Here is a 27,948-nt window from a genome sequence, read left to right on the forward strand (position 1 = left end):
TTTAACTATGGCCACAATTTTGACCTAACCCCAATAACCTTTGACTCCTTATAACAAATATCTGTTGAGGTTGCTGGATTTATTTCGATAGATGTCACAGAAGTTGTGGAGTTATTTTGGGTATTACTTGAAAGAGGAATTGACGAAAAATGTAATGAGATAATTTTACTAAAATTTAATAAAAGCTGCCCGGGATTCTGTTAATAATTTATCACAAACGTTCTGTTAATTTCATAATTTAAAATTGCTTGCATTTACAGTTAGATTTAACAGAGTTTCCAAAAAATGCCATAAACTAACAGTGTTTTTGATGCAAAAATACATTTGGAGTATTTAGATAATAATGAGATAAAATAATTTCAGTGTACTTCAAGCAATTGTGTTGAAAGCTTCATAAAACAGAAAGGGTCAGTAGAGGATGTTTAGAAATAGCTTTGTTCTGCAAATAGACTCTGGCTGGCTCAGCCAACAGGAACCAAACCCTGTTTCCTTGGGCATAGAGGAAGTTGTTGTATCACCAGCCAGTAGATTGAATCTTATTCATTGTTCAGTTTTGCTGTTTTGGAAGATGATTATAATTTCATCAAAGCTTTGCATCTTTACAGAAACTCTGGTGAACAAACAGATTTTGGTTCTGGCCAATAACAGCTTTGGCATGATCATTTTTATTTTGAAATATGAAAGATGTTGGGCAATTTGAATATAAGGGCATAGAGACAAGGCCACAATGAACAAAATCTTGACTCTTCAACAATTAGTTGCAAAGCATTTTTGCATTTTGATTTCTAACATGTTTATTTGCAGCAATGCAGCAACCCCAAAGAAATCGGACCCATGTATTTAGTTTGCATGCATTACTTTAACTTTAAAGTATTGACCAAAGTAACTGCTATATTTCTTCATTCATTGTTCTGCTTTACAAGAGCATTGTATTTGCATTGGCATGAAGACTCAATCCCAATAATTCCACATAAAGATGTTTGAAGGAATTAAGGAACTTAAAAATTCACCTATGTCACCCAAATGACAATGCAAAAAATTCAGTCCTTGGCATAGTCACTGGGTGTCTGTCCGGGTCTCTAGTTTGGATCGGTATTGGTCTTTGGTTGTCTTAATGGTTCTGCGAAGGTCATACTTGGATTCCTTACATTTGAGTAGTTCTCCTGATCTGAAGGCCTCATACCTGGTTTTTAACAGGTTCTTTATGTCCTGATTCATCCAGGATTTCCTGTTGGGAAACACCCGGATTGACCTCCTCAGTATGCTGTCCCCTACACATTTGCTGATAAAGTCTATGACGGTGGTGGTGTACCCGTCCAAGGTACCTGTGGATTGTTTGAACATAGCTCAATAAGCTGATTCCAGACAGCACCGGAGTTGATCCTCTGCCTCCTCCAACCAGCACTGGACCTGTATCCACGAGTTTCACCAGTTTCCTCATTTCCCATCCCCCTACCTTCTCCCAGTTCCAACCTTCCAGCTTAGCACTGTCCCCATGACCTATCCTACCTGTCCATCTTACTTCCCACCTATCCACTCCACCCCCCCACTGACCTATCAAAAATACCCCCACCTTCATCTACCTATTGCACTCTCAGCTACCTTCCCTCCAGGCAAAAGTGAGGACTGCAGATGCTGGAGATTAGAGTCGAGATTAGAGTGGTGCTGGACATGCACAGCAGGTCAGACAGCACCTGAGGAACAGGAAAGAGAACCCATTCAATACAGTAGGGTGCAGGGATGTGATAATTATTGTTCTCCAGTAATGATGCATGAGGCATTAAATAAATGTTATAGAAATATATAATTGGATCCTATGCTTAATGTGGGATAGTTATGAAAGTTTGCTCCTTGATTGAAATAAATGCATTTGCAGATTAGGAAAATACTTAGCCTAAAAGGGGTGACTGTACATTGTTAAAATTCCCAACTTCATCCACACCATCACCCTGCATCCACCCTTCCCCGCCTCCTCCACTCACAAGCAAAGAAGAAATATTACAACACAGATATAGCAAGTCAACCAAATTAGCATCACTATCATTGGATTTGCAACACAGTGAAATTAAAACATTCAATAACTCTAAACATTTCACATTTCTTCCTAACCAGACTTTACAAATAAAAGAACATCAAGTTTATAACTTTAAAAAATCAATTTATTATTAACAATGTAACTTTAGCAGAACAAAGATAAAACAAGTGATTGAAGCAATATTTGCAATCTTTGATCTTAATTTTCAATCACACACAGACAGACACAGTTAAAGAATATGTTAAAGAGAAAATAAAGGAATTATAACTTGCCATTCAATGAAACAGTTTCAAATGATGAATGCTAGGTCTTCATGAAACCTTTAGACAATGAGATGTTCACAGGCACATAGAACTGGATAACTTGCTTGATTATAAAGTCACAGTTTAGTGCAAACAATTTCAGTAGATTCCTAGGAATATTTACATTTTTTTAGCCAATGGGCTGAAACATGGCAGATGGAGTTTAATTTAGATAAATGCGAGCTGCTGCATTTTGGGAAAGCAAATCTTAGCAGGACTTATACACTTAATGGTAAGGTCCTAGGGAGTGTTGCTGAACAAAGAGACCATGGAGTGCAGGTTCGTAGCTCCTTGAAAGTGGAGTCGCAGGTAGATAGGATAGTGAAGAAGGTATTTGGACTGCTTTCCTTTATTGGTCAGAGTATTGAGTACAGGAGTTGGGAGGTCATGTTATGGCTGTACAGAACATTAGTTAGGCCACTTTTGAAATATTGCATGCAATTCTGGTCTCCTTCCTATCAGAAAGATATTGTGAAACTTAAATGGGTTCAGAAAAGAGTTACGAGGATGTTGCCAGGGTTGGAGGATTTGAGCTATAGGGAGTGGTTGAATAGGCTGGGACTGTTTTCCCTGGAGTGTCGAAGGCTGAGGGGTGACCTTATAAAGGTTTATAAAATCATGAGGGGCATGGATAGGATAAATAGACAAAGTATTTTCTCTGAGGTGGGGAGTCTAGAACTAGAGGGCATAGGTTTAAGGTAAGAGGGGAAAGATATAAAAGAGACCTAAGGGACAACATTTTCACTCGAAAGGTGGTACGTGTATGGAATGAGCTGCCAGAGGAAGTGGTGGAGGCTGGTACAATTGCACCATTTAAAAGGCATCTGGATGGATATATGAATAGGAAGGGTTTGGACGGATATGGTCCAGGTGCTGACAGGTGGGATTAGATTGGGTTGGGGTATCTGGTTGGCATGGATGAGTTGGACAGAAGGGTCTGTTTCCCTGCCGTACATCACTATGACACTATGACTCTATGACTAGGATCCTTTACTTAGATCACTCAAAAAATTGATAACTGGAGAATAAACTAGAGGGAAAAGCAGAGCAGCAAGTTTAGAAATGTTTTCTCAACATACAGTTATAGAATCATTGGGTCATATAGCACGGAAACATGTTCTTCAGACCAACTCATACATGCTGACCTGGCTTCCTAAACTAAACTATTCTCATTTGCCTACATTTGGCTGAAATCCCTCTAATCCTTTCCTGTCCATGTATCTATCCAAATGTGTTTTAAATGTTATAATTGCACTCACCCCTACCACTCCTCTAGCAGTTGTTCCATATATGCACCAACCTCTGTGTGAAATAGATGCCCCTAAAGTCCCTTTTAAACCTTTCCTCTCTCGGCTTAAACCTATGTCCTTTGTTTTAGACTCCTCTATACTGGGGAGAAAAACTTGGCTATTCACTTTATATATGCCCCTTAGGATCTTATAATCTTCTTAAAGGTCACTCCCCTCAGTCTCTCATGCTCCAGGGAAAGAAAGTCCCAGCCTATCCAACCTTTCCTTGTCGATCTTTTATTCACCCTTTCCAGTTTAATAACATCCTTCTAATAGCAGGGCAACCATGATGTAGTACTCCAAATGTGGCCTTACCAACATTTTGTACAACTTTAACATGACATCCCAACTCATGTGTTCAATGCTCTGATGAAGGCAAGCGTGCCAAATTCCTTTTCCACCACCCTATCTATCACCGATTCCACTTTCAAGGAACTATCTACCGTCACCCCTAGATCTGTCTGTTCAGGAACACTCCCCTGGGACCTACAATTAACTGTGTAGGTCTGACCTTGGACACCTACAGAGAGATAAAGAGTTAACATTTTGAGTCCTGTGTGACTCTCCTTCACATCTGTTTCTCTTTCCACAGATGCTGCCAGATTTCAGTTCCACCAGTAATTTTTCTGTTTGTTTGACATTTCCAGCATCCACACTATTTTGTTTTTAATCTTAAAACCAGCTCTGTCAAGCCCCTTCAGAATCATATATTTGTTGATAAGATTACCTTCATCTTTCTAAACTCTAATGAGTAGAGGCCTTAACTAGTTTAGCCATTCTTGATAAGTGAATCCTTTCATCCCAGGGATCAGCTGAGTGAATCCCTTTGGATAGTTTCAAATACCAATGTATGATTTCTTTAAAACAGTGACCAAAACTGTACAGAGTCTCACCTCTGCGGCCTCACCTACACCTTGTAAACTTGTAACAAGACTGTCTATTTTTAAACTCCAGCCTGAAAGTAATAAAGGATAAATTTCTTTTTTATATGCTGCACCTGCAAGCTAACATTACATGCTTCATGTATAAGAACACCCAAATCCCTCTGTGCTATGCTTTGTTGGAGGTTCTTTGAATTTAAATAATAGTTCTGTCTTTAATCCTTTTTACAAAAGTGCATAACATCACAGTCTCCTACACTAAACTCCAAATGTCAAGTTTTTGCCAGTCACTCAACTGGCATGTATCCCCTTGCAGATTCCTTATGTCATTACAACATGCCCTCCCATTTATTTTTGTATCATCAGCAAATTTCGACACATTACACTCTGCTCCCTCCTCCAAGTTACTAATGTAAATGGTAAATAATTGAGGCCTTTAGGCTGATTATTATGGCACTCATTAGTTATAGATTTCCATCCTGAAAAAGACCCATTAATCCCAAATCTCTATCTAATGTTTGTGTAATCAATTCCAATTCATGCTAGTACATTACCATCAACACTATGTGGTCCTATCTTGAGCAATAATTTTCTTTTTGGCACCTTATACAAAGATGTCTGAAAATCCAAATCTGCTACATCTGCTGGTCCTTCTTTATCAATACTGCTTGTTATATCCACAAAGAACAATTAGAAAATTGTTTTAAATTTTGAAATAACTCGACAGAGGCTGGTGTCCTTTCACCTAGTCACACTTTATTTGTATATGGAAAGCACTGATGCAGTCTAGCTGTCTCAGAGCCAACTCTTGGAGTAAAGAGTGCCTCTGACATTCCTGTTTATATCTGTCAGCCAGGACTCCCTGAAGGACAGACTGCACCTGAATTGGTATAGGACCAAAATACTGGCAGTGAAATTTGCTAGAGCTGCTCAGGAGGACTTCAGCTAGTAATTTGGTGGGAGGGTTGGGGTTCACAAGGCAATAGTGAGAAAAGGGTTCAATATGAGACTGGTACAATTGAGAAAAGAAATTAGTCTAACAGTCAGGACAGGCAGGGACAAAGCAGAGAACAAGGTAGGACTGATAAATTAAACTGCATTTATATCAATGCAAGAGGCCTAACAGGGAAGGCAATAAACTCAGGACATACTAAGGAACATGGGACTGGGGTATCGTAGCAATTACAGAAGTGTGACTCAGGGATGGACAGGACAGGGAGCTTAATGTTTCAGGATACAAATGTGACAGGAAGGACAGAAAGGGAGGTAAGAGAGGAGGGGAAGTGGCATTTTGATAAGGGATAGCATTACAGCTGTGCTGAGGAAGGGTATTCCCAGAAATACATCAGGGAGGTTATTTGGTTGGAATTGAGAAATAAGAAAGGGATCATCACCTTATTGGGATTGTGTTATAGACTCCTAACAGTCAGCGGGAAATTGAGAAACAAATTTGTAAGGAAATCTTAGTTATCTGTAAGAATAATAGGGTGGTTATGGTTGGGGATTTTAACTTTCCATACATAGACTGGAACTGCCATAACGTTAAGGATTTAAAAGGAGAGGAATATCTTAACTGTGTACAAGAAAATTTTCTGATTTAGTATGTGGATGTCCCAATGAAAGAAGGTGGAAAACTTGACCTTCTCTTGGGAAATAAGGCAGGGCAGGTAACTGAGGTGTCAATGGGTGTACACTTTGGGGCCAGCGACCTTAATTCTGTTAGTTTTAAAATAGTGGTGGAAAAGGATAGACCAGATCTAAAAGATGAAGTTCTAAATTTGAGGAAGACTAATTTTGATGGTATTAGGCAAGAACTTTCAAAAGTGATTGAGGGCAGATGTTCGCAGGTAAAAGGATGGCTGGAAAATGGAAAGCCTTCAGAAATAAGATAACAAGAGTCCGGAGACAGTACATTATTGAAAGGGTGACAGGAAAGGCTGGTAGGTATATGGATTGTTGGACAATTAAAGAAATGGAGGGTTTGATTAAGAAAAAGAAGGAAGCATAAGTCAGGTTTGGACAGGATAGATCGAGTTCTGGATCAGTGGTGCTGGAAGACCACAGCAGTTCAGGCAGCATTCAAAGTGCAGCAAAATCGACGTTTTGGGCAAAAGCCCTTTGATGAAGGGCTTTGATTTCCCTGCACTTTGGAATCTGCCTGAACTGCTGTGCTCTTCCAGCACCATTGATCCAGAATCTGGTTTCCAGCATCTGCAGTCATTGTTTTTACCAGGATAGATTGAGTGAATACTTATTAGAGTATAAAGGCAGTAGGAGTATAGGAGGGAAATCAGGAGGACAAAAAGAGGACATGAGATAGTTTTGGCAAATAGAGTTAAGGAGAATCCAAAGGGTATTTAAACATACATTAAGGACAAAAGGTAACTAGGGAGCGAATAGGACCCCTCAAAGATCAGCAAGGTAACCTTTGTGTGGAGCTGCAGGAGATGGGGAGATACTAAATGAGTATTTTGGATCAGTGTTTACTGTGGAAAAGGACATGACAGTTATAGAATGTCAGGAAATAGATGATGACATTTTGAAAAATGTTCATATTACAGAGGAGGAAGTGCTGGATGTCTTGAAACACATTGTGAGGCACAGTGGTTAGCACTGCTGCCTCACAGCGCCTGAGACCTGGGTTCAATTCCCAACTCAGGCGACTGACTGTGTGGAGTTTGCACGTTCTCCCTGTGTCTGCGTGGGTTTCCTCCGGGTGCTCCGGTTTCCTTCCACAGTCCAAAGATGTGCGGGTCAGGTGAATTGGCCATGCTAAATTGCCCATAGTGTTAGGTAAGGAGTAAATGTAGGGGTATGGGTGGGTTGCGCTTCGGCGGGTCGGTGTGGACTTGTTGGGCCAAAGGGCCTGTTTCCACACTGTAAGTAATCTAATCTAAAAAAAAACATAAAGTGGATAAAATCCTAGGACCCAATGAGGTGTACCTTAGAATTCTGTGGGAAGCTAGGGAAGTGATTGCTGGGTCCCTTGCTGAGATATTTATATCATCGATAGTCACAGGCAAGGAGCCCGAAGACTAACAGAGGTTGGCTAATGTGGTTACACTGTTTAAGAAGGGTGGTAAGGACAAGCCGGGAAACTATAGACCTGTGAGCCTGACGTCGGTGGTGGGCAAACTTTTGGAGGTAATCCTGAGGGACAGGATGTACATGTATTTGGAAAGGCAAGGACTGATTAGGGATAGTCAGTACGGTTTTGTGCGTGGGAAATCATGTCTCACAAACTTGACTGAGTTTTTTGAGGAAGTAACAAAGAGGATTGATAAAGGTAGAATGGTAGGCATGATCTATATGGACTTCAGTAAGGTTCGACAAGGTTCCCCATGGGAGACTCATTAGTAAGGTTAGATGTCATGGGATATAGGGAGAATTAGCCATTTTAATACAGAACTGGCTCAAAGATAGAAGACAGAGAATGGTGGCGGTGGGTTGCTTTTCAGTCTGGAGACCTGTGACCAGTGGAGTGCCACAAGGATCGGTGTTGGGTCCACTACTTTTCACCGTTTATATAAATGATTTAGATGTGAGCATAAGTGGTACAGTTAGTAAGTTTGTAGATAATACCAAACTTGGAGGTGTAATGGACAGCGAAGAAGGTTACCTCGGATTACAATAGGACCTTGATCGAATGGGCCAATGGCTGAGGAGTGGCAGGTGGAGTTTAATTTAGATAAATGCGAGGTGTTGCATTTTGGGAAAGCAAATCTTAGCAGGATTTATATACTTATGGTAAGGTCCTAGGGAGTGTTACTAAACAAAGAGACCTTGGAGTGCACTTTTGGAATATTGTGTTCAGTTCTGGTCTCCTTCCTATTGAAAGAGGTTGTGAAACTTGAAAGAGTGCAGAAAAGATTTACAAGGATGTGGCCAGGTTTGGAGGATATGTGCTATAGGGAGAGGTTGAGTAGGCTGGGGCTGTTTTCCATGGTGCATCGGAGGCTGAGGGGTGTCCTCAGTGAGTTTTATAAAATCATGAGGGATATGGATAGGATAAATAGACAAAGTCTTTTCACTGGTGTAAGGGAATCCAAAACTAAAGGGCATAGTTTTAGGGTGAAAGGGGAAAGATATAAAAGGGACCTAAGGGGCAACTTTTTCATGCAGAGGGTGGTATGTGTATGGAATGAGCCACCACAGGAAGTGGTGGAGGCTGGTACAATTGCAACAGTTAAAAGGCTTCTGGATGGGTATATGAATAGGAAGGGTTTGGAGAGATATGGGCCAGGTGCTGGCAGGTGGGACTAGATTGGGTTGGGGTATCTGGTTGGCATGGATGGGTTGGCCTGAACGGTCTGTTTTCCTGCTGTACATCTCTATGACTCTATGATTCTGTGGACCAGATTAACAGGCCTATTCCGGGAGCTCATATTCCATGGAGTCTACTTGGCTGATCGCATTACATCACTACATCTTTCACCCAATCATGTGGACTCTGTCTGGTTGTGTTAACCTTTTCTCAATGTTCTGCTACTTCTGGATTTTTTTCCAGTGATGGGTGTTAGGCTAACTGGTCAGGACTTACTCGCTTGTGGGTGATCAGTTTACCCTAAACAGCCAGGCATTTTATGCACCTATAGAGGATGTTTATTTCTGACATGGAACCAAGTATCTTCTGCCTCCTAGCCTGTTTTGTAGCACACAAGGTCTTTTGGAGACAGGCAGCTTCTATCTTTTAGGCTCTTTTATAAGCAGGTACCCTCAATGTTTTAGTTTGCTTTTTACCACAGAGCAAATGGCAGGGTGGTGGGGAACATTGAAGAGTAAATCTTTCAGTCAGAGAGGGTGTGGAAATGTGTTACACAAAGTTACGTCAACATCAGAGCTGCAGCATGTGCCAATAGCTGATTCAGGAAACAGTTTATGCACTGGAAGGAAATGGTGATCCATTAAAGCTGAAGGAGATGAATGCTTAGTGAGTGCGGATGAGCTTTAGCCAGTGTGTGGATACTGCCACAATAGGTTAGATATTGGTTCAGGGGTTCAGCCAGAGTCAGTCAGACACTTGGAGTTAGCTGAGTCCAGGAATCTTTATCTTTGCAATCCAGTAATTGGGCCACGTGGTCAAGTGTAAGCAGTCTAATGATTTACAGGGAGGTCAGTCAGCATCACTAATAGCCTGGGAGCCCATCAGGGCAATGTATGACATCTTGGAGAAAGTGGGTAGATCAAGTCTGGGGATGAGCTTCGCTGTACTGGCTCACTGAGAGAAGGGTGATGATGAAAAGTGGATTGTCGATATTAGAGTGGGGTATCTTAGTGAATGGGACGGGGCTGGGACCTTTTGAAGGAAAGTTCATGTAGGTCATGGTTACTCAGGCTTCTACGCATGGAGGTTGTGGGGCCAACAAGAACCTCCTGCATCATGGGTTCTGCAGGTAAAACATTCATGTTAAGTGATGTACAGTAGATAAACTGAAACTGTGGGAAGGCTGAAAGTTCATCAGGGCCACAAAAACAACATAAAATAGAATTTGAAGAATAGGGGAATACATGGGTCATAGGTAGTGTCTGCAATTCACATTCAGAAACATAAATTGGAACCTCACAAATTGGACTGAAAGTCAACTGTGTAATAGGTTTACAAAATGATGGGATCACGCATAAAGTAAAAGGAGCAAGTTACTGTTTCCATCTACAGGGTGAAATTTGGAATATTTGTTTTGTGGCCCTGCAAGAGGCAATTGTAGTTATCATGTCTTCATTGATTAAAAAGTATTATCTATCTGCCTTCAAATCACCATTCCTTTTGAAGTCAATAATTGTCAAAGATTAGATTAGATTTGATTCCCTACAGTATGAAAACAGGCCCTTCAGCTCAACAAGTCCATACAGTAACCTACCCAGACCCATTCCTCTATCCTATATTTACCACTGATTAATGCACATAACAGTATGGGGCAATTTAGCATAGCCAATTCACCTGACCTGCCCATCTTTAGATTGTGGGAGGAAACCAGAGTGCCCAGAGGAAACCCACACAGACGCAGGGAGAGCGTGCCAACTCCACACAGTCAGTTATCCGAGGTTGGAATCGCACCCGGGTCCTTGGTACTGTGAAGGAGAAAGTGAGGACTGCAGATGCTGGAGATCAGAGCTGAAAATGTGTTGCTGGAAAGGCGTAGCAGGTCAAGCAGCATCTAAAGAACAGGAGAATCGACGTTTCGGGCATGAGCCCTTCTTCAGGAAAAGCAGGAGAATCGACGTTTTGGGCATGAGCCCTTCTTCAGGAAGAAGGGCTCATGCCCAAAACATTGATTCTCCTGCTCCTTGGATGCTGCCTGACCTGCTGCACCTTTCCAGCAACGCATTTTCAGCCTTGGTACTCTGAGCAACAGTGCTAACCACTGAGCCACCATGCTGCCCCTACAGCTTATAATTATGGCTTCGAGCAGTCATGAGCGTAAAATTATTCCCATTGACTGCTTCCTTGTCGTGTAGGTTCAACAAGTTCTATTGTAAGAAGGAACTTAAAAGTTAAACCTGACATTCCCATTTGATAGATGGGATTTGTCCCATTGACAATCTATAGCAAGAACTGGAAGACAACTTGTAGCAGCCTCCATAGCCTCACGCAGAAAAGTCAGCAAGTCTATTGTGATGTGAAAGGTACGGCTACAAGTGAGGTGCATTTCATGGTGTCTTCCTCGCAGAAGTCTAGGGGCATTGATTGACAGCTGTGCATTTGGAAAAGTCACACATCTTGGAGTTCCTTGTCACAGATTGATAGTTTCTATGCCTTAATATGTGAGTGTATAATAGTCAACATGATTATGATGTGAGGGGTCAGGCATCCCTCAATAACACTGTATGTTTCCTCTGACTTTCCTCACAGATTATTTGCTAATGGATCTGGAATGTCTGAAGTCCATCTTGCTATTCAGGTGGTCTTGCAACCACTGACAATTAATATGAATAGAATGTAGTGTCCTTTAGAAAGCCCAGCAAAACCACCAATATCCAAAGAGAGAAGCAGCAGAACAGAATCCACTAAGAAGACACGCAGGAATGCTAAGGACTAGGACTTATTTGCTTCACTCCAGATATGGACAAATGTTAAAATTGCAATACTGCAGAAAATTAAGTAGATATGGAGGCTCTGGGGAAGGGGATAGTACCTGGTAACTAGACAGAATCTAGTGCTGACCATGTCTACTGCCATTACTGTCACTTGCTGTTCTCTAGATGTGAAATGCAACTAGAAAACACTGGGGACAATAAAATTGCATGATAAAAATGCTGTTTCTTCCAGAGGTCCTCAGTCCATACAGAGATGGCTGTTGGGAGCAATATTCAGGACAGTAGGGTACATCAGGACCCATGGCTCTAGATGGTCTGTAATGCTCACATCAAGGACAGAACCACTGCACTCACATCGGGGTCAGCTAATTGTGCTGAGCTCAGGTTGGGCCCCTATGTTCCAGTCAGGGATGAGAGCAGCACTCAGGTTTGTTATTTCTGACTAGCAGACAGATGGTAACCTCTCTGAGACCAGATCATGGCAACTGTAGGAAAGGCACAGATTGCTGCAGTACTATGGGAAAGTGGTGTGCCTGCTTCTTGCAGTACCATATTGAACAAGCCATAAACTATCTGATGATGAAGGTTTGATGCCTGGTCCATTCCAGCATGGCTTTATAATATAACACAGATGTCATTGCAATATGCTGTGCCCTTTCCAATTTGTCCAGACAATGGAGGATGTCTTGGATGCAAATTAAATTGAGGAACAAGAAAAATCGGTTCAATTCCAGCCTTGGGTGACTGTCTGTGTGGAGTTTGCATATTCTCCCCGTGTCTGTATGGGTTTTCTCCGGGTGCTCCGGTTTCCTCCCACAGTCCAAATATGTGCAGGTTAGGTGAATTGGCTATGCTAAATTGCCCATAGTGTTAGGTGCATTAGTCAGAGTGAAATGGGTCTGGGTGGGTTATTCTTCGGAGGGTCAGTGTGGACTGGTTGGGCCGAAGGGCCTGTTCCCACACTGTAGGGAATCTAATCTAATAAAAAAAATTCTCTGAGGCTGAAGATGAAGCTCAGCATTAGGACATTAACCGAGGGGGCTGTCCATGAGAGAAGGACACAGCAATGATACAGAGAGGTTGAGTGGCCAGATTGTATTTATTGTCTGCTACTTCCTGGATGACTTTCTGGGTTCAGATTTTGATTGTTTTCATGTCAGAGTGCTTATCTGAACAGTCAGCCCCTACTTAGTATAAAGGACATGGCTAACTTGTAAGTCTGCTGTTCTTCATTTTTCCTGCTGCATTTTAAATGTTATGTGATCCATGTTCATATGGAAATTATTTCTTCAGTCTAGCCAAAGAAAATAACAATGCAGAATCTGCCTTATATCTTCATTAGGGAAAAGACAGCAGTGAGAAAGACAGTGGAGTTACATCTCAGTACACTAATGTGATTTAGCTCTGAAAGATATGTGCTGCCCCGACCTTGGAACATTCCCTGGATTTTGTCTTTAATCTCCTTGTCCTTCAGATTAACAAGTAACACCTTGACTGTAGTCCTTACATTCAAGGCTCAAGGATTCTTGTGGCTGTCTGCAGTCAATGACTCTGTTGCTTTGAGAGATGAACAATGCTAGGTGATTGCAATTTATTACATCTTTGGAACTTACTAAGACGTACCTCATCATTCACAGGAGTGTAACTTAACCAGGTCCTAAAATGTAAATAATACTACAGCAAAAATTGTAACAGTGCAAGTGAAAACATATTGGCAAAAATAATGGCGCATATATATTGATGTAGCACTCATGCCACCTACGTTTCCTCAGTTTGTTTTCTTTTTCCTCTTCTTCCCAGTGCATTTATGAATTTTGCAGCCAGAGTACTTTGTGATTGACCCTGCTGACTTGGAAGACATGGGCATTCGTCCTTTAATGTCTTTGGGTCTTTCTCAGAAGATTATGTGGCTTGGCAGGAAGGGCTGGGAGGGGGGGCGGTGGAGATGGGAAGTGAACTGAAAGTGACACTTGGTTGGTTGGTTGGTGGACATATTCAATAACTCGGGTGCCTATAAGGAATGAATCATTTCTTTGTTCAAGCTATTTTTGTTAATCTGGCTCATTGCAATCTACAAAGTTGACTTATATTCTGTGGGAAAAACCTCCATCTAGTGGAACTTTAAGAGCCATTGCATTTCTGATATATTTCTAAGTTACTTACTTCTGTAAGCAAGTTTCTGGATCATATTTCACCATGATTTGTCATAAACCTATTCCTTGTCTTCTTCCCTTTATGAAGAGACCCCTCTGTGAGTACCATGGGGATGATATAGCATTATAGGACCATACTGTACCCCTTGTCTATAAGACAGCTAATGTAAAGCAGCATGACAGGGAGCACATTATTATGTACTCTATCACAAACATACAACTGGAATCCTTAGCATGTCTCATTGGTAAGCATTTATTCTTTCCAGTTCTCCAGTTTATACATCATCACAAGGCTGTGGTTTTCCTCAAAGAATGCTGATATTAGGTGCTGTAAAACTGAATGGTTGTTAGTGGCAGCCAAATGTGAATAAAATCTAACCTCTGAATATACATGTCAACTTATTAAACATTGTGCTATGCTGTTTTGTTTCATTGTTTATTGCAAAATTTAGCATATTATCCTCTATATAGGACATGTATAGGATTAAGAATTAGTGCATTGTAAATATAAAAGCCAATTATGAAGCAGATTCAAGTGTTCCTTTTTAAATGAAATACAATAACCAGTCTTTTTCTTCATTGTTGAAAATTTCCGACAAAAATACTTTAATAGTACGGTTCTAATGCTTCAAAGGTTGTAAAATAAATGTTGAAGTAAATGTATACTGAAGTTGCTTAGGACAAACAGTATCTCAGCGAGCAAGCTACATCCAGATCTATTCAGCCATCTTTGGCTACAATGCTGCAAAATATTTAAGGATCTTGCACATTGTACTGGACAGGAAACTCCATCATAACTTCGTATTAATAATGCGTTCCTTCATATAAGTAATATATATTACACCAGAATAGTATGTGGCTACTTTTCATTTACATTGTCAAGGAATATTTTGAATGTTTTGAAAAGAAGCACAGTACATTTGTACCAGTTTCCTCAAAACTAGGTATTCATTCCTTTATGTTTCGAATTATTAATCGCTGATACACTTTTCCATCTACTGTACCTATACTAGAGACTTGCACACCCTTTACATGTATTTCTATGTGTTCTGTCATTATAGGAGAGTACTATGAAAATATAATGCTAGAGATCCACAGCAAAGAAGAAGTAGGACACTTGAGTTCAGTATCCAAATCTCCAATTGTCTTTTAATCCGAAGAAAGCAGAGATAAGGCCACCATAGATCAGTTGTGATCTTATTTAATTACTGAGTGAGCTGAATAGGCTCAATGATCTATCTCTGCTCCTACTTCTTTTGGAATAAAACATACTTTGATGTCAGATATTTCCCCTTTCCCATTATCAGTTTGAATCTGGACAGACATCCAGTATTGAGATATCAACAAACATAGATGAATAGCTAATTACATTTATGTATGTTCTCCTCAGACAGATCTTCTAAACCCACAACAACACTCGTCTAGGAGGACAAGGACAGCAAATACTTGGGAACACCACAACCTACAAGTTCCCCTGCAAGCTGTTTACCAACCTAATTTGGCGTCACTCAGTCAAAATCTCGGAACGCCCCTCCTAATGGCATTGTGAGTTGACTTACACCAAATGGATTGCTACGATTCAAGAAGACAGCTCACCATCCCCTTCTCAAGTGCAACCTGAGTGGGCAATGAATGCTAGCCCAGCCAGTGATGCCCATATCCCATGTCTGAAGTGAAAACAAAAGCAAGTGAACAACTAAATGGCATTGATGTTTTTTTCACCATTATCAAAATAACTCATTGGAAGACAATCATGGGATTAAGATAAAAGCTGGTATACTGCAAAGGTTTTTAATTTTTTAAAAAATCATTAGTAAAATTTTTAAAAATCATAATGGTGAAATATGGCATTACAAAATTGAAAATTACTGTTTCAGGACCATAAGCATGTTCAATACTTATTAATTTAAGGGTATACCTCAAACAAAAATGTATAAGTTTTGTAAGGGTGTTAAGCAAGACTAATAACGTGAAAGTGGGAGTTCTTGCCAGTTCAGTAATTTCCATTTGAGGTTAGTCTGGAGTTGAGGTAAGTGAAGGTCTGGTGAAATGATTAAAATCAGGAACGATAGAGAGGTTAGCATTAGTTAAGATTTGTTATTTCAGAGACCTGAGCTGTTGGAGGAGGTTACAGCAACAAAGGAAAGCCAAGCATGTGGAAATTATTTCAATGTCAAAATCAAAGTGCTGCCTCATCAGGAACCAATGTGAGTCAGCAAGCATTGAGGTGGTAGATTGAACTTGTCTTGGTATAAGGGAAACTGGGAAAGGCAATAAAAGTTTCTTGTCAGTCTTGGCTACACTTAGAGTCATAGAGTCATAGAGATGTACAGCATGGAAACAGACCCTTCAGTCCAACTTGTCCATGCCAACCAGATATCTCAACCCAATCTAGTCTGGTATGGATTGAGGATTGGCTGTCTGACAGAAGGCAGAGAGTTGGGATAAAAGGTTCTTTTTTGGAATGGCAGCCGGTGATAAGCGGTGTCCCGTAGGGTTCAGTGTTGGGGCCGCAGCTGTTCACATTATATGTTAATGATCTGGATGAAGGGACTGGGGGCATTCTAGTGAAGTTTGCTGATGATACAAAGTTAGGTGGACAGGCAGGTAGTACTGAGGAAGTGGGGAGGCTGCAGAAGGATCTAGACAGTTTGGGAGAGTGGTCCAGGAAATGGCTAATGGAATTCAACATGAGTAAATACGAGGTCTAGCACTTTGGAAAAAGAGTAAAAGCATAGAGTATTTTCCAAACGGTGAGAAAATTCGTAAAGCCAAAGTACAAGGGGATCTGGGAGTGCTAGTTGAGGTTGAGTCCGTGATTAAGAAAGCGAATGCAATGTTGTCATTTATCTCAAGAGGGTTGGAATATAAAAGCACCGTTGTTCTACTGAGACTTTATAAAGCTCTGGTTAGGCCCCATTTGGAGTACTGTGTCCAGTTTTGGTCCTCACACCTCAGGAAGAACATACTGGCACTGGAGTGTGTCCAGCGGAGATTCACACGGATGATCCCTGGAATGGTTGGTCTAACATACAAGGAACGGCTGAGGATCATGGGATTGTATTCATTGGAGTTTAGAAGATTAAGGGGCAATTTAATTTAAACTTACAAGATAATACATGGCTTGGAAAGGGTGGACGCTAGGAAATTGTTTCCGTTAAGTGAGGAGACTAGGACACGTGGACACAGCCTGAGAATTAGAGGGGGTCAATTCAGAACAGAAATGCGGAGACATTTCTTCAGCCAGAGAGTTGCGGGCCTGTGGAATTCATTGCCACAGAGTGCAGTGGATGCCGGGATGCTAAATGTCTTCAAGGCAGAGATTGATAGATTTTTGATGTCACAAGAATTAAGGGTTACGGGGAGAATGCTGGTAAGTGGAGTTAAAATGCCCATCAGCCATGATTAAATGGTGGAGTGGAATCAATCGGCCGAATGGCCTTATTTCCACTCCAATGTCTTATGGTCTTATAGTCCCACCTACCAGCACCTGGCCCATATCCCTCCAAACCCCTCCTGTTCATGTCCAAATGCCTCTTAAATATTGCAATTGTACCAGCCTCCACCACTTCCTCTGGCAGCTCATTCCATACTTCTACCACCCTCTGTGTGAAAAAGTTGCCCCTTAGGTCTCTTTCATACCTTTCCCCTCTCACCCTAAATCTATACCTCAAGAACAAATACAAAAAGGAAAGTGCATTTTACTGCCTCTGACAGTCAATCTAGTCAATATGGGAAGGGAAATGTGTAATGGCAAGTCACAAAGGTATCCTGAAGATTGCCTACATAAAAATAGCTTTCAAGGTATGTGTATTTCAATCTTTGCTGATATGATCAATGCATAGAAAATCTCTGAAAGAACTTGCAGAGGTACTTTCTATCCTTTTAGGCTTGGTGTCCCTTCAACACGAAAGTACCCATCAGTAAGAGTCCTCAGTGTGAATAGCAAGGAATAAGGCACTGAACTGCATGCAGACACATTTATGCTGTTGGCATTTCCCTTCATGAGACAGAAGTATCGGGAATAGTATTTAGCATATTTCCAGTCTGTCTGATATAGATTGGCAGAGGGCTCAAGGACATGAAGCCAATCAGCAGAGATTGTCATTAGTCAGATGATGTATTGGCACAAGGCTCCAAGTCTTTAAAAGTTTTTGTTCTTCTACTTGAAGAAGGGAAGTGAACTTTCCTGTTGTCTGGCCATTATTGTTTCTTCAACCAGAATCATAAAATATGACAACTGATTATTCTTCTCACTTGTTATTTTTGGAAACGTCCCAAATGCCACTGGCTGCTAGAACAAGTAACCGTTTGTCAAAAAACAACTAATTGCAATGAGAGTAATTTAGGATGTCCTAAGGATATGATAAAATACATTGCAGTCAAGACTTCTTTCCTCTATCTTCAAAGGTCATTTGTTCCCCTTTATAATCCCTACAATAAGGTGTTGTTCATTGTTGTGTAGTTAACAGGAGGTCATTTCAATGACTAATTTTCTAGCTTATATATCTGTAACTTCGATAGCCACAAAGTCTCAACAATTCTAAAATGGTAGGTGCTTTGTAAAATTTGCCTGCTCAAGCACAACGAAAAGACACTCAATATTCATAATAACTGCATTCAGTGATTTGTAATAAAACAGAAAATCACAATATTCGGAGTATGAATATAGAGAAACAGTAGCATATTATTGCAGCTATATTGAGTGACAGAAAACATCATTTTTAAATATCTGAGTAATAGTACGAAAATACATGAACAATAAACAGAAAATTACAAATATCTGAGGGAAACTTAAGAAAAGTTCAGTTTTCTGATGAATGTTTTTAAAGAAACAAACTTAAAATTAATTTTCTCTGACCTTGGTTTGAGAGCAAGAAATATTAAACATGTTATAAGTATAGGATTTGTAGGGGGGGGGGAAAAAGTAATGCTGTTGGGAAGGCTGAACACCTTCTTTTGTTTTTTGTCAATACTTTACTAAGCTGTGGTCTGTAGACCGTTGGTAGTATGTGGATTAGCACCAAAAACAGCGTTGTCTCTAATTGAAATAGATTCTCATTAAACTAGTTATTTAACCTAAAGCAGGACCAAAAGAAGCTAGACATAAGGCACTCCTACCTTTTTGAACCTGAAACAAGAAGAAAATCTGGAAGATGATGACTCTTAAATTTGCCATTTTTCTGTCGCTTTAATGCAGCAAGTAGGACTGAAATATATTTTCTCAACCTTGCTCTGCCTTGGAAGTGGAAAAGGTGCATAAGTGCATGGGTCTGTACTGATTATTCATGGTGTTTCCTTTAAAAGAATAGGAGGAAGTAGCATGAGATCACATGGGAATGAAGACCATAGACTGTTTGCTTTTGTAATGCTCTAATCTGATTCAGAGGGTGTGAGAGTCCGCATTTAAAAATTCACAAATAATTGGCATCAATTGTATTTTAGTTGAAGCCTAGCTCCTAAAACCTTTTTTAAATTATCTATGATCATATAATTAAAATATCAATTCCAATTTCTAAGTGTATTTTTTCTTAAGTCTATTCTACAACAGAATACACAATATTACAAAGGAGCCAGTTTCTAAATTTGGACAATATTGTTACGTATGTTATAAATGATTTAAGTTTCCAACCCTTTGTTGGACGTTATGCTTTTTTCTTTGTTCTTTCTCTTGCTGAAAACTACTCTATTCCAAGGCACTCTCTGATGTTGATTTCACTACATTTCAAGACTTGTCCTTGTCAGCGTCTCTCTTCTAATGCTCACTTTACTTCTGTTTTCCATCTCCTAATGTGTTCAGATCAAAAGAGACCCACGCCTTCAGCTAAATTGCATTTTTCGGCAGTCTTGGTGAACAAAGAGATGGAGATAGGTTATGTGAGTAGTAAACATTTCGGAGCTGGAGTATCGTATGGGAAAATTGTCTATAAATGAGAACTTATCCATTTTGGCAGGGAGAACAGTTTATTATTTAAATGGACAGAGATTGCAAATAGAAGGGTGTCTGGGTGTCCATCTATATGGATCACAAAATGTTAACTTTCTGGTATTGACTTGGAAACCAAATGGAATGTTGGCATGTGCTGCAAGGAGAATAGAATGTAAGGAAAAGGAAATTGCTCTGCAGCTGTACAAGGCTTTGGTGAGACCACACCTGGTGTGTTCTGGATAATCTCGGTTTCCTTACTTGAAAACAGATATAAGTGGATTGCATGCAGTTCAGAGAAGACTCACATTCTTTGGATGAAAATCTTATTTTACGAAGAAAGGTTGAACTGGTTGAGCCTTTACCCATCGGCGTTTAGACAATAGACAATAGACGCAAGAGTAGGCCGTTCTGCCCTTTGAGCCTGCACCACTTATTAGTGGGCTTATTAGTGATAGGCAACATGGTTTTATGCGGGTGAGATCGTGAAAGAGGCGATATTATGGATATTTGTAAGATGCTGAGAGGTCTAGACAGAATGGATTCTAAACTGTGGATGGCAGGAGAAATTGTACGACTAGCCAAGAGGAAAAGAGAAGTGTGCTTAAGGTCTAGGCAGCTAAGAACAGAATGGGCCCTGGCAGAACATCGAAAGAATAGGACAAGTCTTAAACGAGCAATCAAGAGGGCTAAAAAGGGTCATGAAATAGCTTTAGTGATCAGAATTAAGGAGATTCCCAAAGCATTTAATTCTTACATAAGAAGCAAATGGGTAACTAGAGAAAGGATTGGTCCACTAAAGGATAACGAAGGAAGGCTGTGTGTCAAACCTGAGCAATTGGCTGAGATTCTGAATGATTACTTTGCATCAGTGTTCACTGAGGAGAGGAACATGATGAATGTTGTGATTGGAGATAGAAGTTTGATTAGTCTGGATCACATTGATAGAAGTAAGGAAGATGTGTTGGGTAGGCTAGAGGTTATTAAGGAGGACAAATCCCCAGAACTGGATGGGATCTATCCCAGGTTGCTGAGGGAGGCGAGAGAGGAAATAGCTGGGGCCCTGACAGATATCTTTGTGGCATCCTTAAATATAGGTGAGGTGCTGGAGGACTGGAGGATTGCTCATGTTGTCCCTGTGTACAAGAAGGGAAATAGGGATATTCCGGGTAACTACAGACCAGTGAGCCTGATGTCAGCGATGGGGAAGTTGCTGGAGAAGGTACTGAGGGATAGGATCTATTTATATTTAGAAAAGAATGGGCTTATTAGTGATAGGCAACATGGTTTTATGTGGGGGAGATCATGCCTTACCAAATCAATAGAATTCTTCGAGGAAGTGACCAAGTTGATAGATGAAGGAAGGGCTGTTGATGTCATATACAGCTACTTTGATAAGGTTCTCCATGGAAGTCTAATGGAGAAAGTGAAGTCACATGGTGTGCAAGATATTCTAGCTAGGTGGATAAAGAACTGGTTGAGCAACAGGAGACAGAGAGTAATGGTTGAAGGGAGTTTCTTGAAATAGAGAAAGTGGTGTTCCACAGGGGTCAGTGTTGGGGCCATTGTTGTTTGTAATATACATAAATGATCTGGAAGAGGGCACTGTTGGTATGATCAGCAAGTTTGCAGATGACACGAAGATTGGTGGAATAGCAGAAAGCATAAGGGACTGTCAGAGAATACAGGAGGATATAGATAGACTGGAGAGTTGGGCGGAAAAGTGGCAGATGGTTTTCAATCCAGATAATGTGAGGTGGTGCATTTAGGCAAGACTAATTCTAGAATGAATTATAAAATGGATGGAAGAGCCTTGGGAAAAGTTGATGGGCAGAGAGATCTGGGAGTGCAGGTCAATTGTACCATGAAGTTTGCTGTATAGCTGGATAGAGTGGTCAAGAAGGCATATAGTGTGCCTGCGGGGTATTGAGTATAAGAGTTGGCAAGTCATGTTAAAATTTACCAGACATTGATTCGGCCACATTTAGAATACTGTGTACAATTCTGGTCACCACATTACCAAAGGATGTGGATGCTTTGGAGAAGGTGCACAAAAGGTTTACAAGGATGTTGCTAGCTATGGAAGGTGCTAGCTATGAAGAGAGGTTGAGTAGGTTAGGTTTATTTTCATTAGAAAAAAGGACCTGATTGAGGTTTACAAAATCATGAAAGGTAGAGACAGGCGAGAGAGGAACTGGCTGGGGGCCTGACAGATATCTTTGTGTCATCCTTAAGTACAGGTGACGGAGGACTGGAGGGTTGCTCATGTTGTCCCCCTGTACAAGAAGGGAAGTAGGGATATTCCAGGTAACTACAGACCAGTGAGTCTGATGTCAGTGGTGGGAAAGTTGCTAGGGAAGGTACTGAGGGATAGGATCTATTCATATTTAGAAAAGAATGGACTTATTAGTGATAGGCAACATAGTTTTATGCAGGGGAGATCATGCCTTACCAAATCAATAGAGTTCTTCGAGGAAGTGACCAAATTGATAGATGAAGGAAGGGCTGTTGATGTCATATACATGGACTTTAGTAAGCTTTTTCTCAGGGTGAAGGATTCAAAATCAAGAGGTCATGCTTTCAAGGTGAGAGGGGGAAAGTTTAAGGGGGATACACACGGCAAGTACTTCACACAAAGAGTGGCGGGCGTTGCCAGCAGACGTGGTAGAGGCAGGCACAGTAGATTCATTTAAGATGCGTCTGGACAGATGCATGAATAGGTGGGGAGCGTAGGGACACAGATGCTTAGGAATTGACCAACAGGTTTAGACAGTACATTTGGATCGGCTCAGGTTTGGAAAGTCAAACTGCCTGTTCCTGGGCTGTAGATTTTCTTTGTTTTTTTGTTCTTTGTTCTAAAGGATGTTTCCCTGTAGGAGAGATTTAGAACTAAGGATACATTTTACAAATAAGAGGTCTCACTTTTAAGATTAATAACAAGGAGAATACTTTTCTCCCCAAGAAGTTTGTTTGTATCTATATTTCTCTTCTCCCAGAAAATAATGGGTGTTGGGTCATTGAATTTATTCAAAGCTGAGTTATAGATTTTTGATAAACATGGGAGTCAACGGTGATGGTGGGCACACAATAAAGCGGAATTGAGACCATAGCAACGTGAACCACGAAGTTATTGAATGGCAGAGCAGGCTCAATGGGATGATACTCACATCTCCTTCATCCCAAGTTCCTACATTTCTGCAACACAAAAAAAAATTAATTCGATCATTGTTCCAAAACTCAGTGTAACTGTATGAATCTTATTTATTTTTCACCGAAGTCTGAATTGTCGCAAGTTCTTGTTGTGATGCCTAGTAAGTTTCATCACCTTAGCTTACCAAATTTGCCTCATTAATTGCCTACCACATCCTATGGCATCTCTTATGTCTGATTTCCATCTCATCCTATCACCTGCCATTCAGTGAATATCCAGAATTCATTGGCAGCGCTTGTACCATACCATCTTTAAAATCTGGTAATGTACCTGAACAAACATTGTCAGTCCAAAGCCACTCTGCATGACTCTAGACAATTGTCTTGAACATGACAGACAGGGGGGGTTTGGTGCCCTAATATACAGCAGAGTCCTGGAGACCCAAGGGAAGGTGGTGTGGGGAGGGCTGACATCACACAATTTCCTCTTCCCCCAGGACAGGCAGTAGGCCATGCCATTCTGATCTGATGCTGCTAACCACAATATAGCACTCTTACTAACTGGAGGAATGCTGAACAATGTAAGAAGTAGGTCAGTGTCCTTGTCCTCTCTGTCACTATAAGTGGCACCATATTCTCTCCAATACCTTTCACCCCATCAATCTCTGCTAACGTACCCACCTTCCATCGAGGCTCATGCTCCATCACTCTCATTACAGCCTGCAACAACTCTGTCAATCACTGTCACCCACCCCAATTGCCAACATCATTATCCTTGCATGTCCTCTGTGTCCCATTAAAAGTATTAATACTTTTGCAGATAGGTGATTTACTTGGATTTGTGTTTTATCTGCACATTTCCTTACAAAACAGATAGACATTTACACCTAGGAAGCAATTTTGAGACAAGCAGAAAAAGAAATCAGTTAGCAGCTGCAGACCAGAAGGAACAGCTGTCAAAAACTGAGTGTTGCCTGATTTCGGAGTTACTAAATAAGAGTGAATCCAATGCCTGAGCTATAGTGTCTATGACATTAAGGTGCTTAAGGCAATTTGGACAACTACCAAATCTGGACAATGCATCTTTTTATTGGCTTTACTTTTTATTGGGGTCTAAAATGGGAAAAGGATTATTTTAAAACCAGAGACTAAGGAAGGATATCTGCACTTGTTAAAATGAATGCTGGAACTCATTGTGAGTTACGTTTTCATTGTTGCTTTGCATACAGTGGTGGAGGAGAGATAAAACAGCAAAACACTAGAGTGTATGCGCAGAGTCGGAAAATATGGCACTGGATAAGCACAGTGGATCAGGCAGCATCCAAGGAGCAGGAGAACCAACATTTTGGGCATAAGTCCTTCATCAGGACATTCTTTGACTATTTGACTCTGATCTCCATCATCTGCAGTCCTCACTTTTTCCTGTATGTGCAGAGTGAGAGTCATAGTCAGTGTCAGGTGTCATCAGCTTGTCAACAACTCACTGATTGGTTCTTGGGCAGCTAAAGACCTTACTTCACTCTTGCCTTTTATTACTTTAATTACTTTAATACCATTTCTTTAGGTCAATGACCTTTTACTCAATAGAAAGAGATTCTCTACTATAGTGGCTCAGGGGTTAGCACTGCTGCCTCACAGCAACAGGGCCCCAGGTTCGATTCCAGCCTTGGATGACTGCCTGTGTGGAGTTTGCACATTCTCCCCGTGTCTGTGTGGGTTTCCTCCCACAGTCCAAAGATGTGCAGGTCAGGTGAATTGGCCATGCTAAATTGCCCATAGTGCTAGATGCATTAGTCAGAGGGAAATGAGTCTGGGTGGGTTACTCTTCGGAGAGTCAGTGTGGACTAGTTGGGCTGAAGGGTCTGTTTCCACACTGTAGGGAATCTAACCTAATTTTAAACACATCCGTTATACCTCACTGGATTAATGCTGGAAATCATGCTAGTCATTCAACCTTGAGCCCAGAGAATATTTTAAACCTACTTCCAGTGGGAAGCAACATTACCTAGGTCATACCCTGCTTTTCTTTGGTAAGGACAGAGCACATGTCCACATTTCTACTTCATTCTTCCATTTATCATAAGGTTCAGCTGGGTAGAACACTGATGGGAAATTGTAAGTTAACAGTTAGTTTCAGCCATTTTTCTCTAATGTAACTTCAGTTATAATCTTCTATCTGAAAAAAACTCATAGGTTTGAATCTTCACTTTAGGGAATTATCCTTTGCTCCCAATGTCAGTTCAGATTCAAGCCATTTGGTAAATCAGAAATCAAAATGCATATCATCTATTCAGTTTCACAGCTCCGTCCACACACCAGTCCTGCCTGTATCCCTGTTATATGTACACAGTCAATTGATTGATCAAGTATATATGGAATGAGCTGCCAGAGGAAGTAGTGGAGGCTAGTACAATTACAACATTTAAAAGGCATCTGGATAGGTAAATGAATAGGAAGGGTTTAGAGGGATAGGGGCCAAGTGCTGGCAAATGGGACTAGATTATGATATCTGGTCGGCATGAATGAGTTGGACCGAAGGGTCTGTTTCAGTGCTGTACATTTTTTTAACTCTTATGTGTTATTGTTGATTTGTATTCACCTTACTATTTGCCACACTTGGAGATTTGTATCATCACTTTACAGCATATTTCAAAATATGTGTGATTTATATAATTTAGAAGAAGTGGTGGTCCCTGCTCTACTCCTTTGGGGGGGGGGGGGGGCGGGGTCGCTGTCTACCATCCTCCAATCTGGAAAACAAACTTATCACAAATTTGTTATTTTCTGTCCTTAAGGTAGTTTTTATGCAAGCTAAAACAATTTTTCTATTCTATGAGCCTTAGTTATGTTAACCAGCATCTTACGTGATGTTTTATCAAATGGCTTTTCTCAAATTCAGATGGACATTGCATTCCCTTCCATCAGCACACTTTGCTACTTCATTGAAAAATTCACTTTGATTAATCAAGCATATTCTGCCTTTTAGAAACCTGTTCTGGCTCTGTTAAATTAACTTTAACCTCTATAGGTGCTGATGATATTTTTTTCGAATTATTGCTTCTAAAACCTCACCCATTACTGCTGACAGTAAATGACTTTATACCTTCTGCTGTTATATTACCACCCCTACTTCCTTTAACAATTTTCCACACCAGGCAATGTATCCACTCAAAGAATAATCAGTCTTTCCAGTACATCCTGCATATCAATTTTCACTCCATTCATCATATTCACCACCATTGTTCCTATCAATGTTCATCAGTATCCTTTTCCTTAGTAAGCGTTGTTACAACATACTCATTAGGTTTCCAAGCCTTCTCATGCACTTTCATAATCATTTTATCCTTTTTAACCAGATTAACTCCATTTCTTACTACCCACTTACTCTTCACATGCTAGTAGTTGATTTTTTTTGGGTTCACTTTTGTGTAATAAGCTTTCTATTCTCATATTCTTTCTTTTGCAATTTTATTTTCCTCTTCACTTCCCATCCTGACCTATTGTATTTGACTTGGTTCTCAGCTAATATACCTCACATTATCTCTTTGATTGTTTTATCATTAACACAAAATGCACGAAATGCTGAGAATGCTAGAACCTTTTTTATTAAGTGATCGAGCCAAAAGCATTTTTATTTAAATGACGTGATCATTTAGTGCTGCTTTGTTTTAGAAGGGGATGTATCACTTCAATTGCCTAAATGAGATTAGTGACTACACTTGTAAAATAGTGCATTTTGGACAAAGTCCTTTTCCTTTAGTACAAGCTTTATGGATAATCACAAAAGAACATGAAAGTGGGTTAATGGAACTTCTCAGGCTGTTAAGGTCAACATCAAACGCTAGTCCAGGAAACATTTTGTACAAGGTCAGTTCATTTGGTCAAAAACACCAGGTCAATACTTCAGAACCAGTGGTCACAGACAGTCTGAACCTAAAATGTATTATCGACCTGCATATTGGAGAACAATGCATAGAATTAAAATATGTTTAATCTGTGACTGTAATGAGTACAATGAGTATAATGAGATCGTGCTGAGATTGTCGAAAGATTTGGGTCTGTCCTCATATTGACGAATAACAATCTATGTATACAATGTAAATAAATGAGGAGGGGAGAGAATTTTTAGAACATTGCAGGCTTAATCCTAGTTCCAAGAGTGTCTGTATGTCAGCAGGCATCATTGATTGCATATATTATTCATTAGCATAATGGAAATTACTAATTATCCAAAAATGAGCTCCCAGTTTGACTCATGCTGTTATAGAATGGAGTAGAATACTTTGCCACAGAATTAAAATTTTATTGGCAGAATGTTCTTATAGTACAATAGACGGAGTGGTTTATGTACCATAAATAACAAATTGAAACCCAACACTTGCAAGTTTACTAACTTGTGATGAACATATAATCATGGCCAGCACTGGGATTACAAAGTAATACATAAGCAATTTACTGCAAATGTTGGAAATCTGACAGAGAAACAGGAAGTGCTGGAATAACTCTGCAGTTCTAACAGCATCTTGGAGAGAGAGAGCGTTAACATTTCATGCCTATGATCTTTTGTCAGAACAATCTGATGGTTATGATTGTACCCCATTTGTATATTTTTCCAAGCGTCAATCCCTATGTATCCTTCATGACCCTTACACACACTGTACCAATCTTTATCAAGATGTTCCAGGCTATATAAACATTATCTCTATCTGGTGTCATATAGTACTAACAGTTAGCAGGAAATATTGCTATTTATGATTAGAGTTAACAAGACTGGCTTGATGAAGGAAAAACAAAGCAGACTGCTATTTTTCACTGACAGCCACATTGGCAGGTTTCTTATTTTAAACCTGTAAATATTCAGCTTAGTATAAAATGGATTCTTTCACAAACTGGATTCCTGTACTGTCTTTTTTATCTTGAGCTATAATTGCATGAGATGTCTCCAATTATCCACCTTCAAGCTGTTTCATGAGTATCCATAAAGTATGTAATAACAAAAAAGGACTTCCTGTACTATACTTTATAAATATAGTCAGTAATCTTACTCCTACAATCAAAATGGTACATGTTACATAAAATGTACTCAAATTAAGTTGTTAAGCAAGAACAGTCTGGCTAATTTTGGCTTACATTTCTTTTTTACATTACTATCAAGATAAAATGTAATCTTCCTACTA

The 27,948-nt window shown here is 40.2% G+C and overlaps 1 protein-coding gene across 1 annotated transcript in view; it reads right to left on the minus strand.

Annotated features, from left to right (window-relative positions):
• ecscr (endothelial cell surface expressed chemotaxis and apoptosis regulator) overlaps positions 1-18,949 on the minus strand; it is a 42,896-nt gene extending 23,947 nt beyond the window's left edge. Inside the window, exon 1 of the mRNA XM_060837146.1 lies at positions 18,817-18,949. Coding sequence (XP_060693129.1) covers positions 18,817-18,874 — 58 coding nt within the window. The 5' untranslated portion in view covers positions 18,875-18,949. The remainder of the gene's footprint in view (positions 1-18,816) is intronic.
• Positions 18,950-27,948: the final 8,999 nt, after the last annotated feature.

The sequence above is a fragment of the Hemiscyllium ocellatum genome, chromosome 16 (genome assembly GCF_020745735.1).
Source record: "Hemiscyllium ocellatum isolate sHemOce1 chromosome 16, sHemOce1.pat.X.cur, whole genome shotgun sequence".
Lineage (NCBI taxonomy): Eukaryota > Metazoa > Chordata > Chondrichthyes > Orectolobiformes > Hemiscylliidae > Hemiscyllium > Hemiscyllium ocellatum.